We start from the raw sequence: 17,011 nt of genomic DNA, 5'->3' as shown, positions 1-17,011 counted from the left end.
ATAAGCTGGTCAAAATGAGGATACATGAAAGTGGCAGCAAGTAGTCTAATGATTAAGAGCTTTTGGCCAAGAACCAAAAGATTTCTGGTTCAAATCGTTGAACTGACTAGGTGAAAAATCTATGTACCCTTGAGCAAGGCACATAACCCTAGTTGCTCCTTTAAGTTGCTCTGGATAAGAGTGTCTGCACAACAACACACACACATACATACATACAGACACACACACACCTGCACAACAACACACACACATACAGAGACACACACATTAGATAAACAACACACGTTTATACACACACGTTGTAAACCACATAACCACACATGCACACAACGACACACGTGCTGTTAACCACACCATTCTGTAAACCCCAGAAACATATCATATTTGTTACACAGACACACACACACAAGCACACACACACACACTGTCCCTGACACAAACACACACACACACACAGTGACACACGCACACAGCGAGAGAGAGAGACATGATGATGGGCCCAAATTGACCCGAATGTACTCCCCTCAACCTCACGCTGCAATCATAACAGACTGTATTTCTCGGTTCACTCAGGTGTCTGTTTTCGTGTATTTGATATTTTCCCATTGGAAATGAAGGCCTATTACCACCAGTGTTGAGGGAATGTTGTATCATTATTCAGCCAGCGTTGTCATCTGAACAGACAGATGCTTTGCTGCTTTTATCCCCTGGACGAGCTTATGAGGAGCAGCTATGCATTGGAGGTTGAAAAGACAGAGGGAGAGGGGGCGTGGAGGGAGAGGGGGCGTGGAGGGAGAGGGGGCGGGGAGGGAGAGGGGGCGGGGAGGGAGAGGGGGCGTGGAGGGAGAGCGGAAGTGGAGGGAGAGCGGAAGTGGAGGGAGAGGGGGATGGGGCGGGCGGGGGAGGAGGGAAGAGGGAGGGACAAAAGAGGGAAGAAAGTGTGTGTGTGTGTGTGTGTGTGTGTGTGTGTGTGTGTGTGTGTGTGTCAGGAAAGCCTCTCGAGAGTACTTGAGTGTGAAAACTGTAAAGGCTTTTCAAACCAGTTCTCATGTATAGAGAGCCATCATTTAGAGGTCACCTCCCAAATCCCCTGTGAAAATGATCACCCACACGCTCACACAGACTACTGTAGGTGAACACTGGCTTACTGGAATAGTCAAATAGATTCTGATTGTGATGTATCCTTCCTTCAGGCATTGCGGTAGGCTGTTATTCACTGATCTATCGTGATTGGTGGAAAGCATTTTTCAACCTCCATCGATTCTCTGTTTGTTGATTATTTCAAGGAAGTGGGAATATATCTTCAGTGTGTTCAGTCTAAATTCACTTTCTCCTTTTTCATTCACTCGCTTCCTTCCCTAGCTCAGTCCCACTTCAAAACGGTGACTAACATGTGAGCGGAATTGAGTGACAGTCATTTGATAGGGTGATAGCGAAGAGGAGAGGAGAAAGCCTGGTGATGTGGAGAATCAGAGCTGGTGAGAAGCCTCTGAATGATGACTCACTCAGGACTGGATGGGGATTCCATGGAATGAAACTGAGCAAGTGGGGTGAACAGAAAATTAGAAATGGAATTGGGCCCCTCTGTCAGTTAATATTATGGTCGTGTTCATTTGGACACTCAATGGAAAACATTTTAAAACATTTTGCTTTGGAAAATTGAAAATGGGAATTTCTTATTGGACAAGTCAAGGTAGTCCCTCCTTGTTTCAGTCCATTTTCTTCCATTTCGTTCCCGAATGAGCACGACCCAGCTGCTAAAAGACCTCTCCTAGTCACTATCTCTCACCTCTCTCCCAGGGCTCAACGAGTGCTCACTCAACAACGGCGGCTGTTCTCATATCTGCCAGGATCGACCAATAGGCTACGAGTGCCAGTGTCCCACCGGGTACAAGCTACTGGACAAGAGGACGTGTGGAGGTGAATATTGAGAACACACACAGGCTAGACACACACACAGTACAGTGTAGACACACACTCGCACAGAAGTAGTACACTATACTCTCTCTCTCTCTCACACATACATACATACATACATACATACATACATACATAGTATATACATACATACACACATACATAGTACGTACACATACATACATACATACATACATACATACAGTATACACAGATAGTAAATAGTACAGTATACACACACACACAAAGTAAGTAGTACAGTATACACACACATAGTAAATAGTACAGTATACACACATAGTAAATAGTACAGTTTACACACACACAAAGTAAGTAGTACAGTATACACACACACATAGTAAATAGTACAGTATACACACACACACACACAAAGTAAGTAGTACAGTATACACGTACAGTATACACACACACACAAAGTAAGTAGTACACTACACACACACACACACAAAGTAAGTAGTACAGTATACACACACACACAAAGTAAGTAGTACAGAACACACACACACACAAAGTAAGTAGTACAGTATACACACACACACAAAGTAAGTAGTACAGTATACACACACACACAAAGTAAGTAGTACAGTATACACACACACACATAGTAAATAGTACAGTATACACACACACATACAGTAAGTAGTACAGTATACACGTACAGTATACACACACACACAAAGTAAGTAGTACACTACACACACACACACACACAAAGTAAGTAGTACAGTATACACACACACACAAAGTAAGTAGTACAGTACACACACACACAAAGTAAGTAGTACAGTATACACACACACAAAGTAAGTAGTACAGTATACACACACACACAAAGTAAGTAGTACAGTATACACACACACATAGTAAATAGTACAGTATACACACACACATACAGTAAGTAGTACAGTATACACGTACAGTATACACACACACACACACAAAGTAGTACAGTATACATGTACAGTATACACACACACACAAAGTAGTACAGTATACACACACACACACAAAGTAAGTAGTACAGTATACACACACACACAAAGTAAGTAGTACAGTATACACACACACACAAAGTAAGTAGCACAGTATACACACACACACACAAAGTAAGTAGCACAGTATACACGCACACACACAAAGTAAGTAGTACAGTATACACACACACACATACAGTAAGTAGTACAGTATACACACACACACACATACAGTAAGTAGTACAGTATACACACACACATACAGTAAGTAGTACAGTATACACACACACACACACAGTAAGTAGTACAGTATACACACACACACATAGTAAATCGTACAGTATACACACACACATACAGTAAGTAGTACAGTATACACGTACAGTATACACACACACACACAAAGTACGTAGTACAGTATACATGTACAGTATACACACACACACAAAGTAAGTAGTACAGTATACACACACACACACACAAAGTAAGTAGTACAGTATACACACACACACACACAAAGTAAGTAGTACAGTATACATGTACAGTATACACACACACACACAAAGTAAGTAGTACAGTATACACACACACACACACACACACAAAGTAAGTAGTACAGTATACACACACACACACACACAAAGTAAGTAGCACAGTATACACACACACACACAAAGTAAGTAGCACAGTATACACACACACACACAAAGTAAGTAGTACAGTATACACACACACATACAGTAAGTAGTACAGTATACACACACACATACAGTAAGTAGTACAGTATACACACACACACAAAGTAAGTAGTACAGTATACACACACACATACAGTAAGTAGTACAGTATACACACACACATACAGTAAGTAGTACAGTATACACACACACATACAGTAAGTAGTACAGTATACACACACACACACACAAAGTAAGTAGTACAGTATACACACACACACACACACACACAAAGTAAGTAGTACAGTATACACGTACAGTATACACACACACACACACAAAGTAGTACAGTATACATGTACAGTATACACACACACACAAAGTAGTACAGTATACACACACACACACAAAGTAAGTAGTACAGTATACACACACACACACAAAGTAAGTAGTACAGTATACACACACACACAAAGTAAGTAGCACAGTATACACACACACAAAGTAAGTAGCACAGTATACACACACACACACAAAGTAAGTAGTACAGTATACACACACACACATACAGTAAGTAGTACAGTATACACACACACATACAGTAAGTAGTACAGTATACACATACACACACACAAAGTAAGTAGTACAGTATACACACACACACATAGTAAATTGTACAGTATACACACACACATACAGTAAGTAGTACAGTATACACGTACAGTATACACACACACACACAAAGTACGTAGTACAGTATACATGTACAGTATACACACACACACAAAGTAAGTAGTACAGTATACACACACACACACACACAAAGTAAGTAGTACAGTATACACACACACACACACACACACAAAGTAAGTAGTACAGTATACACACACACACACACACAAAGTAAGTAGCACAGTATACACACACACACACAAAGTAAGTAGCACAGTATACACACACACACACAAAGTAAGTAGTACAGTATACACACACACATACAGTAAGTAGTACAGTATACACACACATACAGTAAGTAGTACAGTATACACACACACACAAAGTAAGTAGTACAGTATACACACACACACATACAGTAAGTAGTACAGTATACACACACACATACAGTAAGTAGTACAGTATACACACACACACACACAAAGTAAGTAGTACAGTATACACACACACACACACACACACAAAGTAAGTAGTACAGTATACACGTACAGTATACACACACACACACAAAGTAAGTAGTACAGTATACACACACACACACACAAAGTAAGTAGTACAGTATACACACACACACACACAAAGTAAGTAGTACAGTATACACACACACACAAAGTAAGTAGTACAGTATACACACACACACAAAGTAAGTAGTACAGTATGCACACACACACATACAGTAAGTAGTAGAGTATACACGTACAGTATACACACACACACACACACAAAGTAAGTAGTACAGTATACACACACACACATACAGTAAGTAGTACAGTATACACACACACACACACAAAGTAAGTAGTACAGTATACACACACACACACACAAAGTAAGTAGTACAGTATACACACACACACAAAGTAAGTAGTACAGTATACACACACACACAAAGTAAGTAGCACAGTATATACACACACACACACACACAAAGTAAGTAGTACAGTATACACACACACACACACATACAGTAAGTAGTACAGTATACACACACACACAAAGTAAGTAGCACAGTATACACACACACATACACACACACACACAAAGTAAGTAGTACAGTATACACACACACACACATACAGTAAGTAGTACAGTATACACACACACACAAAGTAAGTAGTACAGTATACACACACACACACAGTAAGTAGTACAGTATACACACACATATACAGTAAGTAGTACAGTATACACACACACACACAGTAAGTAGTACAGTATACACACACACACACAGTAAGTAGTACAGTATACACACACACACACAAAGTAAGTAGTACAGTATACACACACACACACAAAGTAAGTAGTACAGTATACACACACACAAAGTAAGTAGTACAGTATACACACACACACACAAAGTAAGTAGTACAGTATACACACACACACACAGTAAGTAGTACAGTATACACACACACATACAGTAAGTAGTACAGTATACACACACACACACACACACAGTAAGTAGTACAGTATACACACACACACACACAGTAAGTAGTACAGTATACACACACACACACAAAGTAAGTAGTACAGTATACACACACACACACAAAGTAAGTAGTACAGTATACACACACACACACACAGTAAGTAGTACAGTATACACACACACACACAAAGTAAGTAGTACAGTATACACACACACACACACAGTAAGTAGTACAGTATACACACACATACAGTAAGTAGTACAGTATACACACTGACCGTCCTTGAGGTTATGTCTCTTTTATGATTACAGTACAGACTGCTATCTGAGGAGAAACGGGAAGACTGGAACTCACAGAACCTTTCATATGTTTTTCTCTCTGAAATACAGCTTATTGAATTGCAGCTTTTAAGCCACATATTTTATTTTACCAAGAGAAACCAGCTTGGTCCAAGGTGACAAATCTCTTTATCCCCACATTTAATGCACAACTACACACTCTCTCTCTCTCTCTCTCTCTCTCTCTCACACACACACAGACACACACACACACGGATGTACATTTACTAATGGTTCATTACATTTAGAACATCTGCTAAATACCCCCCCCCCCCACTGAGCTATTAGTCCAGTGTGATTGATAACCCCCCCCCCCCCCCCCCCCCACTGAGCTATTAGTCTGGTGTGATTGATAACCCCCCCCACTGAGCTATTAGTCCAGTGTGATTGATAACCCCCCCCCCACTGAGCTATTAGTCCAGTGTGATTGATAACCGCCCCCCCCCCCCACTGAGCTATTAGTCCAGTGTGATTGATAACCCCCCCCCCCCCACTGAGCTATTAGTCCAGTGTGATTGATAACCCCCCCCCCCCCCCCACTGAGCTATTAGTCCAGTGTGATTGATAACCCCCCCCCACTGAGCTATTAGTCCAGCGTGATTGATACCCCCCCCCCCCACTGAGCTATTAGTCCAGTGTGATTGATAACCCCCCCCCCCCCCACTGAGCTATTAGTCCAGTGTGATTGATAACCCCCCCCCCCCACTGAGCTATTAGTCCAGTGTGATTGATAACCCCCCCCCCACTGAGCTATTAGTCCAGTGTGATTGATAACCCCCCCCCCACTGAGCTATTAGTCCAGTGTGATTGATAACCCCCCCCCACTGAGCTATTAGTCCAGTGTGATTGATAACCCCCCCCCACTGAGCTATTAGTCCAGTGTGATTGATACCCCCCCCCCCCACTGAGCTATTAGTCCAGTGTGATTGATAACCCCCCCCCCACTGAGCTATTAGTCCAGTGTGATTGATAACCCCCCCCCCCCACTGAGCTATTAGTCCAGTGTGATTGATAACCCCCCCCCCCCCCACTGAGCTATTAGTCCAGTGTGATTGATAACCCCCCCCCCCACTGAGCTATTAGTCCAGTGTGATTGATAACCCCCCCCCACTGAGCTATTAGTCCAGTGTGATTGATAACCCCCCCCCCCCCACTGAGCTATTAGTCCAGTGTGATTGATAACCCCCCCCCCCCCCCCACTGAGCTATTAGTCCAGTGTGATTGATAACCCCCCCCCCCCCCACTGAGCTATTAGTCCAGTGTGATTGATAACCCCCCCCCCCCACTGAGCTATTAGTCCAGTGTGATTGATACCCCCCCCCCCCCCCCCACTGAGCTATTAGTCCAGTGTGATTGAACCCCCCCCCCCACTGAGCTATTAGTCCAGTGTGATTGATAACCCCCCCCCCATTGAGCTATTAGTCCAGTGTGATTGATAACCCCCCCCCCCCCACTGAGCTATTAGTCCAGTGTGATTGATAACCCCTCATTGAGCTATTAGTCCAGTGTGATTGATAACCCCTCATTGAGCTATTAGTCCAGTGTGATTGATAACCCCCCCCCCCCCCACTTGGCTATTAGTCCAGTGTGATTGATAACCCCCCCCCACTGAGCTATTAGTCCAGTGTGATTGATAACCCCCCCCCCCCCACTGAGCTATTAGTCCAGTGTGATTGATAACCCCCCCCCCCCCCCCCACTGAGCTATTAGTCCAGTGTGATTGAACCCCCCCCCCCACTGAGCTATTAGTCCAGTGTGATTGATAACCCCCCCCCCATTGAGCTATTAGTCCAGTGTGATTGATAACCCCCCCCCCCCCCACTGAGCTATTAGTCCAGTGTGATTGATAACCCCTCATTGAGCTATTAGTCCAGTGTGATTGATAACCCCTCATTGAGCTATTAGTCCAGTGTGATTGATAACCCCCCCCCCCCACTTGGCTATTAGTCCAGTGTGATTGATAACCCCCCCCCCCCCCCCCCCCCACTGAGCTATTAGTCCAGTGTGATTGATAACCCCCCCCCACTGAGCTATTAGTCCAGTGTGATTGATAACCCCCCCCCCCCCGCTGAGCTATTAGTCCAGTGTGATTGATAACCCCCCCCCCCCCCACTGAGCTATTAGTCCAGTGTGATTTATAACCCCCCATTGAGCTATTAGTCCAGTGTGATTGATAACCCCCCCCCCCTCCTCCTCCATTCCTCCTCAGTCATTGATGAGTGTGATTGATAACCCCCCCTCCTCCATTCCTCCTCAGACATTGATGAGTGTGATTGATACCCCCCTCCTCCATTCCTCCTCAGACATTGATGAGTGTGATTGATACCCCCCTCCTCCATTCTTCCTCAGACATTGATGAGTGTGATTGATACCCCCCTCCTCCATTCTTCCTCAGACATTGATGAGTGTGATTGATACCCCCCTCCTCCATTCTTCCTCAGACATTGATGAGTGTGATTGATAACCCCCCCCCTCCTCCATTCCTCCTCAGACATTGATGAGTGTGATTGATAACCCCCCCTCCTCCATTCCTCCTCAGACATTGATGAGTGTGATTGATAACCCCCCCTCCTCCATTCCTCCTCAGACATTGATGAGTGTGAGAACCCCAACGCCTGCAGCCAGATCTGCATCAACTACAAGGGAGACTTCAAGTGTGAATGTTACCAAGGCTATGAGATGGACCCCGTCACCAAGACCTGTAAAGCAGAAGGTGAGGGAGGGAAGGAGGGAGGGGTTGGTTGGTTGGTTGGTTGGTTGGTTGGTTGGTTGGTTGGTTGGAGGGAGGGAGGGGTTGGCTGGTTGGTTGGTTGGAGGGAGGGATGGGTTGGTTGGTTGTTTGGGTGGTTGGTTGGTTGGAGGGAGGGAGGGGTTGGTTGGTTGGAGGGAGGGAGGGAGGGGTTGGTTGGTTGGTTGGTTGGAGGGAGTAGGTGGGTGGTTGGAGTGAGTGAGGGAACACTTCCGTGTTCCTCCTCCAAGACTGTGGTTATGTGTCACGATCGTTGGAATAAATGGACCAGCGTGCCTAGAGTTTCACATGTTTAATAATTGAAACCAAAACAATACAGAACAAACGAAACGTGAAGTCAATGCAGTGCTCACAGGCAACGACACAAAAACAAGAGCCCACAACAAACAGGTGGGAAAAAGCTGCCTAAGTATGATCCCCAATCAGAGACAACGATAGACAGCTGCCTCTGATTGGGAACCATACCAGTCCAACCTAGAAATAAAGAAACTAGAAATGCCCACCCTAGTCACATCCCGACCTAACCAAAATAGAGAAGAAAGGATCTCTAAGGTCAGGGCATCTAACACACCTAACAGGTGTCAGTATGACTACTGATTCCCTCCTCAACACACACAGACACACACACACAGACAGACACACACACACACACACCAGTGGAGGCTAGTGGGAGGAGCTATAGGAGGACAGGTTCATTGCAATGGCTGGAATGGATTAATGGAACGGTATCAAACACATCAAACATATGGAAACCACATTTATTCTATTCCAGCCAATACAATGAGCCCATCCTCAAATAGCTCCTCCCACCAGCCTCCACTGGCACACAGACACAGACACACAAAGACAGACACACACACAACGAACACACACAATCACCACTGTTTCTTTAGTCAATGAGCCACTAAAGTGTGACTTTCACTCTCCTGCCAATTAGGACAATTCTGTTTAAGAGTCTAAACAACAACGTATTTTTCGGAGAAGATGAGAAATGTCCCTCTTGGCAGTGTTTACTTTTTTTTAAATTCGGGAAAGATTTGAAGAGGGACTCACGTCTTTTCAAAATTAATTAGTTGTAATGAGCTAAGCTGCTGTGACACACCTTTTGAGCCTGGAGGGCATGAAGCATAATTAGAATGACACGTTCACAGTCTGAATCAGTTTGTCGCTAAAGCTAGTTAGAAAAGTGGTCTGATGGAAAATAATGTACCGTTGTCTTTATTTTTTTTCTCATCAATCTACACACAATACCCCATAATGACAAAAGCAAAAATAGGTTTTTAGAAATGTTTGCAAATGTATTACAAATAAAAAACAGAAAACAGAGACTCGAAATTGAGCTCAGGTGCATCCTGTTTCCATTGATCATCCTCAAGATGTTTCTACAACTTGATTGAAGTCCACCTGTGGTAAAATAAATGATTTGCATGATCTCTATAAGATCCCACAGTTGACAGTGCATGTCAGAGCAAAAACCAAGCCATGAGTTCGAAGGAGTTGTCCGTAGAGCTCCGAGACAGGATTGGGTCGAGGTACAGATCTGGGGAAGGGTACCAAAAAATGTCTGCAGCATTTTATGTCCCAAAGAACACAGTGGCCTCCATTATTCTTAAATGGAAGAAGTTTGGAACCACTAAGACTCTTCCTAGAACTGACTGCTCGGCCAAAATGAGCCATCGGGGGAGAAGGGCCTTGGTCAGGAAGGTGACCAAGAACCCGATGGTCACTCTGACAGAGCTCCAGAGGTCCTCTGTGGAGATGGGAAAACCTTCCAGAAGGACAACTATCTAGGCTCCAGATAGAATATAGCTGTAGGCACAGATCTAGGATCAGCTTCCCTTAACTTAAAGCTAGAATCCGTAGTGGGTGAAACGTTCAGTTGCGATATAGACAGAAACAAAGACATCAGTTTCCCTGATCTGGGATCAGATTCTCCTTTCCTAATCCTAACCTTAACCATTAGGAGTAAAAAAACACAAACTGACCTTAGATCAGCACTTAAAGCAGCTTCACCCTACTCTTGAGCTCCAGTTGAAATAGCAGTTGAGTGGATCCATATCCTTATAGCTCCCTGAGAACAACCAGATACCGGGATACTGAACGCTTCCCCGTTCAAAGTCAATGATCTGGCTGGTTTCACTTTGTTCAAGGTTGTTTAACCTCAGTGGGATCGTATCGGCTTGTCTTTGTGACTCAGTATTGAGTCATGACCGTGTTATGAGTCAATGAGCTCTGTGGGCAAAGTGGATGTGTGTGTGTGAGATACTGCTCGGTGTGTGTGTGTGTGTGTGTGTGTGTGTGTGTGTGTGTGATACTGCTCGGTGTGTGTGTGTGTGTGTGTGATACTGCTCGGTGTGTGTGTGTGTGTGTGTGTGTGTGTGTGTGATACTGCTCGGTGTGTGTGTGTGTGTGTGATACTGCTCGGTGTGTGTGTGTGTGTGTGTGTGTGTGTGTGTGTGTGTGTGTGTGTGTGTGATACTGCTCGGTGTGTGTGTGTGTGTGTGTGTAATGCTGTTTGCTGTTACTGATCTATATCTTGTGTTAGATAATGAGGTGCGGAAGGTTAATAACGCGTGGACAGACTGATCGATACTGACACTATTCAGCGGTTTGAGATGTTTTAATGAGGAGATCATGTCCGTCTTCCTCGTGGTTTTAGGGGAGAACTGTGTTCAGCTAACTTTAGTTTCATATGATGTCACGTAGAATCATAGGCTGAAATTCAGTGGTAGCGGACAGGAGTTTCTGAAATGCAATTTCTCTCAGGTGTGTTGAAGCTGTCAACCACTATATGGCTGACTCACCTTTCTGAAATGGCTTTCAGTGTGTACTAAAAGATGTATGCGTTGTGGACATATTTATTAGATGCAAGGCCACATCAGTCCTGTAAATATTTGTTTGAATTCCAACCGTGGTAGATTGTTTACTTGTCTGATGAATGATTTCTGGGCATAAGAATAGAATAGAATTTTCCATTTCCATTTGAGTCATTTGGCAGATGCCGTTATCCAGAGCGACTTGCAGTCAGTGCATTATGGGTGAAATAAGTCGACCTCTCCACTTTCCCTTTCCCCAGGGAAGTCTCCCTACCTGCTGTTCACCAACCGTCAGGAGATCCGTCGGGTAGACCCGGTGAAGAGGGACTACCGCCAGGTGCTTGCCACCCAGAAGAATGCTGTGGCGCTGGACGTAGACGTGGCTAATAACCGTCTGTTCTGGTGCGACCGCTTCCACCGTAACATCTACAGGTAACGTTATTTTTCCCTTGTGATTCCGGGAATCTTCCAACTGGAATTTCTGAAAAACCTGGGAACTTTGAAAGTTTACGGAATTTTGCAACCCTACTTGACCCTGACTTGAACTATTATGTATTACTACTTTTGGATATATTTAATGAAGTCATATGATTCAGTACTGGTACCTCTTTTCTCTTTGTAAAAAAAAGAAGGAAGATAGCCGCCACAGCAGTACATTTTCTAATAATTAGCCAACCTTTCGACAGCAAGCTGCCTTCTTCAGGGTTTCTGTCAGACCTCTCTTACCTACCTGGTGTCTCTTACCCCCCGTGGGGCTGCTCTAATTGGAACAGTGTCCTCATTATAGAAGAGAGAGCAGGTCTCACAGGACAACCCTATTCAGAAGTGTGAGTGACACCCTGTCCTCTACCACTCCTCACCGCCCTGGTCATTAGATAGAAGACAGCTCCCTATGTGAACAGCTGTTATTCTGGACAGAGTGTTTCACCATCAGACACCCGACCGTGAAATGAACTCCGTTAAAGGGATAGTTCAACATTTTGGCAACTAAGCAAATTTTTTTTGTACTTGCACAGAGTCAGAGGAACTTGTGGATACCATTTGTATGTCTCTGCAGTTTGAAGGAAGTTGAAGGTTTCTGAAGCCATAACGTTGCAATGACAGAAGTCTACAGGAGCAGCATAAAGCCATGTCCAGCCAGAAGTGACCTTCTTTAAAAGCGATTTCCCCGCTACGGAGATCAGCTCAAGCATAAATCACCTTTTAAAATTAAATCGCATTGCACAGGTTGTCTATTTTGCGTTGAATTCTGGTCCTGACTTTTGAGGTAGCTAACGCGAGACTTTGTGTGTCTTTGACACCCCTATCTATTACCATGTTCCTCTCCAGTGCTCTGATCCCAGAGGCGGGCGACCCGTCCCAGCAGGTGACCCTGGTGGACTCTGGCTCTCTCCTCTCCCCTGAGGGCCTGGCCCTGGACTGGGTCCAACACAACCTCTACTGGACCGACTCGGGCCACAAGACCGTCTCGGTGGCCTCGGCCTACGACGGCCTCAAGAGGAGGGTCCTGGTCGACACGGAGCTCAGCGAGCCCAGAGCCATAGCGCTGGATCCACAGCATGGGTAAGTGGTGGTGGGGGGGGGGGGGTGTAAGTGTGGGTGGTGGTGGGGGGGTTTGTTTGTGTAAGGTGCAAAACACCTCGGAAATCAAAGGGCCAACGATGAAAAGACAATCGCCCCTCCTCGGGGTGCACTTCCACCAGTATTATATATCATGTCCAGTGTGCTACAGGTACAGATTGTCCTCAACCAGACACCGTACTTGTGATATGTTTTGCTGTTACGTCAGCAACATCAGTTATGATGGATGAGAGTTGGACACATATGTAAATGTGTACACGTGTTTGGTAATATGTAGTATGTTCATCCACACGGTGGTATCATATTGGTTTTTCTATCTCCTTCTAATGGAACAGAATACTGTATACCATTTAGCAGATGCTTTTATCCAAAGCGGCTTAGTCATGCGTGTGTATGGGTGTTCCCGGGAATCGAACCCCACTACCCTGGCGTTAGAAGTGCCATGCTCTACCAAACTGCACTACAGAGGAGATGAGGACCACTGTTATTCTCCTCCTCAGGTTCATGTACTGGACTGACTGGGGCACCCGGGCCAAGATAGAGAAGGCAGGGATGAACGGGGTGGACCGACAAGTCCTGGTGTCAGACAACATTGAGTGGCCCAACGGCATCACCCTGGGTAAGAATACACACGCATACACACATATATATATATATATACATACACACACACACACACACACACACACACACACACACACACACACACACACACAGGAATTGACCATTATAGTTGAGCGCCTTGTATATACCCTGGTGAATGCTTTGTTTTGAACAATAACAGATTGGTTATTTAAGCAGCCTTGAAACTATATGTTCATCTATAGCCTTCTCACTAGTTTTGTTAAATAGTTACGTTTGTTACATAGTGAACTCCTCTCCAGGAGTTTGCAACTTCAACTTCTTGATTTAAACCCAATTGATTGTTTGACTAAATATTTCAGTGAGCATTGTTTTCAGAGCAGAGTAGATACATTATTTACTGTATGCCTGTCTGCCCAAGTGATCGTCTAATGCCTGTGTGGGGGGGTGCGTGTTTGTGTGTGTGTGTATCAGACGTAGCCAACAGGCGTCTTTACTGGGTCGACTCCAAGCTGCACCTGATCTCCAGTGTGGACTTGAACGGGGCTCATCGCAGGACACACCTGTCCTCCTCAGAGAGACTGGGACACCCCTACGCACTGGCCGTGTTCGAGGTGTGTGTGTGGTTTTGCTGCTCTAAGGGGAACATCTTGTGAGTGAAGTTTTGAGAGAGCAGAGGGATGAGCTAGGTATCTGTAGGCACGATTTGAGAGAGAGAGAGAGAGAGAGAGAGAGAGAGAACCAGAGTCGGAGAGAGAGAGAGAACCAGAGTCGGAGAGAGAGAGAGAACCAGAGTCGGAGAGAGAGAGAGAACCAGAGTCGGAGAGAGAGAGAGAACCAGAGTCGGAGAGAGAGAGAGAACCAGAGTCGGAGAGAGAGAGAGAACCAGAGTCGGAGAGAGAGAGAGAACCAGAGTCGGAGAGAGAGAGAGAACCAGAGTCGGAGAGCGAGAGAGAGAGGGAGAACCAGAGTCAGAGAGCAAGAGAGAGAGAGAGAGGGGGAGAACAAGAGAGCAAGAGAGCGAGAACCAGAGAGCAAGAGAGAGAGAACCAGAGAGAGAAAGTCAGAGAGAGAGAGAACCAGAGTCAGGGAGAGAGGGAGAGAACCAGAGAGAGTCAGAGAGAGAGAGAGAGAACCAGAGAGAGTCAGAGAGAGAGAGAGAACCAGAGTCAGAGAGAGAGAGAGAACCAGAGTCAGAGTCAGAGAGAGAGAGAGAACCAGAGTCAGAGAGAGAGAGAGAACCAGAGTCGGAGAGAGAGAGAGAACCGTATATAAATGTATACTGTAGCTCCATTATAATTTCTACATACTTTCTATCTAGCTTTAGTTGTTCAAGAGTGGCCTGAAGTGGGGGTTTTTTTCTCCCCGTATGGACTCGGGAGAGACAAAGGTTGAGAGTGAAACACAACCCTGCCAAGGTTGCTTGGCAACTGCTTCTTGACACGATACTTAAGCCCGCCACAGGAGTCGCTAGAGCACGATGGGACAATGGACATCCCGGCCGGCCACACCCTCCCCTAACCTGGATGATGCAGGGACAATTGTGCAGTGCCTCATGGGTCTCCCGGTCGTGGCCAGCTGCTGTGCCTTAGACCACTGCGCCACTCAGGAGGCCCGGCCTGGAGTGTTTTTAACCAATTATTTATCAGTCTTATGGCTTGGGGGTAGAAGCTGTTCAGGGTCCTGTTGGTTCCAGACTTGGTGCATCGGTTCCTCTTGCCGTGCGGTAGCAGAGAGAGCAGTCTATGACTTGAGTGACTGGAGGGGCCATTTTTAGGGGCTTCCTCTGACACCGCCTGGTATAGAAGTCCTGGATGGCAGGAAGCTCGGCTCTAGTGATGTACTGGGCCGTACGCACTACTCTCTGTGGCGCCTTGCGGTCGGACGCCAAGCAGTTTCCATACTCAGTGGTGATGCAGCCAGTCAAGATGCCCTGCATCTCCGCCATCACACAATTACTGTTGTTGTTCACGCAATCCAAAAATGGTCCATTACAAATCACATTCTGGGTCAGGTGAGCATCATTTGAAAGCCTGTCCTATTACTAACGTGACTAGCTAAGTTATACAATAGGATATTACAGTGTTAGGCTGTTAGGCTTTCAAAATGCAATTCAGGGAAACAGATCATCATTTTGCAGTGGCGCGTATTCATGGATGCCAAAAAATGTACCAAACAAACATAATTTAGCTTTCGTCTCTATTTGTTTAATAATTTTCCTTCGATTCTCTAGAGGAAAAGCATTAGAGAGAGCGAAACAGCGCCCCTCTGTCTCTGTATGTGTATGCCATGTATCTGATGCTGTCTGGTCATAAAGAGTATGACATTGTTGCCGCCCGTAGCATTGAATGCAACGGAAGTCAGCGAGCATTTGGCCTCCCTTTGATGGAGATAGAGATTAGATTAGTGTTTTTTTACTTCATTCTCCGTACTGGCCAATGATTATAAAGGCTATTCTGATTCAAACATGAATTAATACACATTGTGGCACTGGACTAAGAGGATGGAAGTTCAATATGTTACTAGATGTAGTAGGTTGTTAACTCGCTGGCTCATCGTTGTCCATGAAAGGAAGTTAGTTAAGCGAGCAAACATTTTAACCAGGTAGCATAGGACAACAAAAACTAAAAGTGTGTACAGTATTACAGTGATAGACCGTGGCATTTCTCTACTTGCAGGGTGAGTGTTTTTTCTACTTACACACACACACACACACACACACACACACACACACACACACACACACTATTCATAAACTCTATAAAGCCTCCATTAGTACACAGTCACCTCCTGCCCTATACCTACCTCTCTATAACACACACACACACACACACACACACACAGAAATCAGAACCATGGACAGCCACATCATATTTAGTTTACGTTGTTTAGACTAAATCGTTTTTGGTATCTTTTAGTTATCACTGTATTAGACTGAGCAGAGGTGATTTTTATAATGTTGAAGTTGAAATGGTGCTGGAATAGTGGAGGCAGCTCCTGTTTTCTTTGTGACTTGCGGTAACTCTCTGTGGTTCTAAGTCAATAGTTGTTTAGTGGTCCAAAAAATGTCAGAAACTTTAGCTTGCTTCACCATGCTTTAGGTCATGTCACTGTCTGTTACTGTACATGCAATATGCTTTGTGGACTTCACCTGACAGAGGTTGCTCTCCGGTTTTGTGATGAAA

At 44.8% G+C, this 17,011-nt stretch overlaps 1 protein-coding gene across 1 annotated transcript in view; it reads left to right on the top strand.

Annotated features, from left to right (window-relative positions):
* Positions 1 to 17,011, top strand: part of LOC110508229 (low-density lipoprotein receptor-related protein 8-like) — a 174,640-nt gene that overhangs the window by 123,250 nt on the left and 34,379 nt on the right. The window contains exons 8-13 of the mRNA XM_090225168.1: positions 1,801 to 1,920; positions 8,686 to 8,811; positions 11,924 to 12,095; positions 12,993 to 13,226; positions 13,745 to 13,863; positions 14,301 to 14,440. Of these exons, the coding sequence (XP_090081294.1) occupies positions 1,801 to 1,920; positions 8,686 to 8,811; positions 11,924 to 12,095; positions 12,993 to 13,226; positions 13,745 to 13,863; positions 14,301 to 14,440 (911 nt within the window). The remainder of the gene's footprint in view (positions 1 to 1,800; positions 1,921 to 8,685; positions 8,812 to 11,923; positions 12,096 to 12,992; positions 13,227 to 13,744; positions 13,864 to 14,300; positions 14,441 to 17,011) is intronic.

This window comes from Oncorhynchus mykiss, chromosome 28, assembly GCF_057628025.1.
Source record: "Oncorhynchus mykiss isolate SJ-2025 chromosome 28, ASM5762802v1, whole genome shotgun sequence".
NCBI classification, from domain to species: domain Eukaryota; kingdom Metazoa; phylum Chordata; class Actinopteri; order Salmoniformes; family Salmonidae; genus Oncorhynchus; species Oncorhynchus mykiss.
Note: the sequence above shows the minus strand (reverse complement) of the source record. Positions and strands in the feature narration are given on the sequence as shown.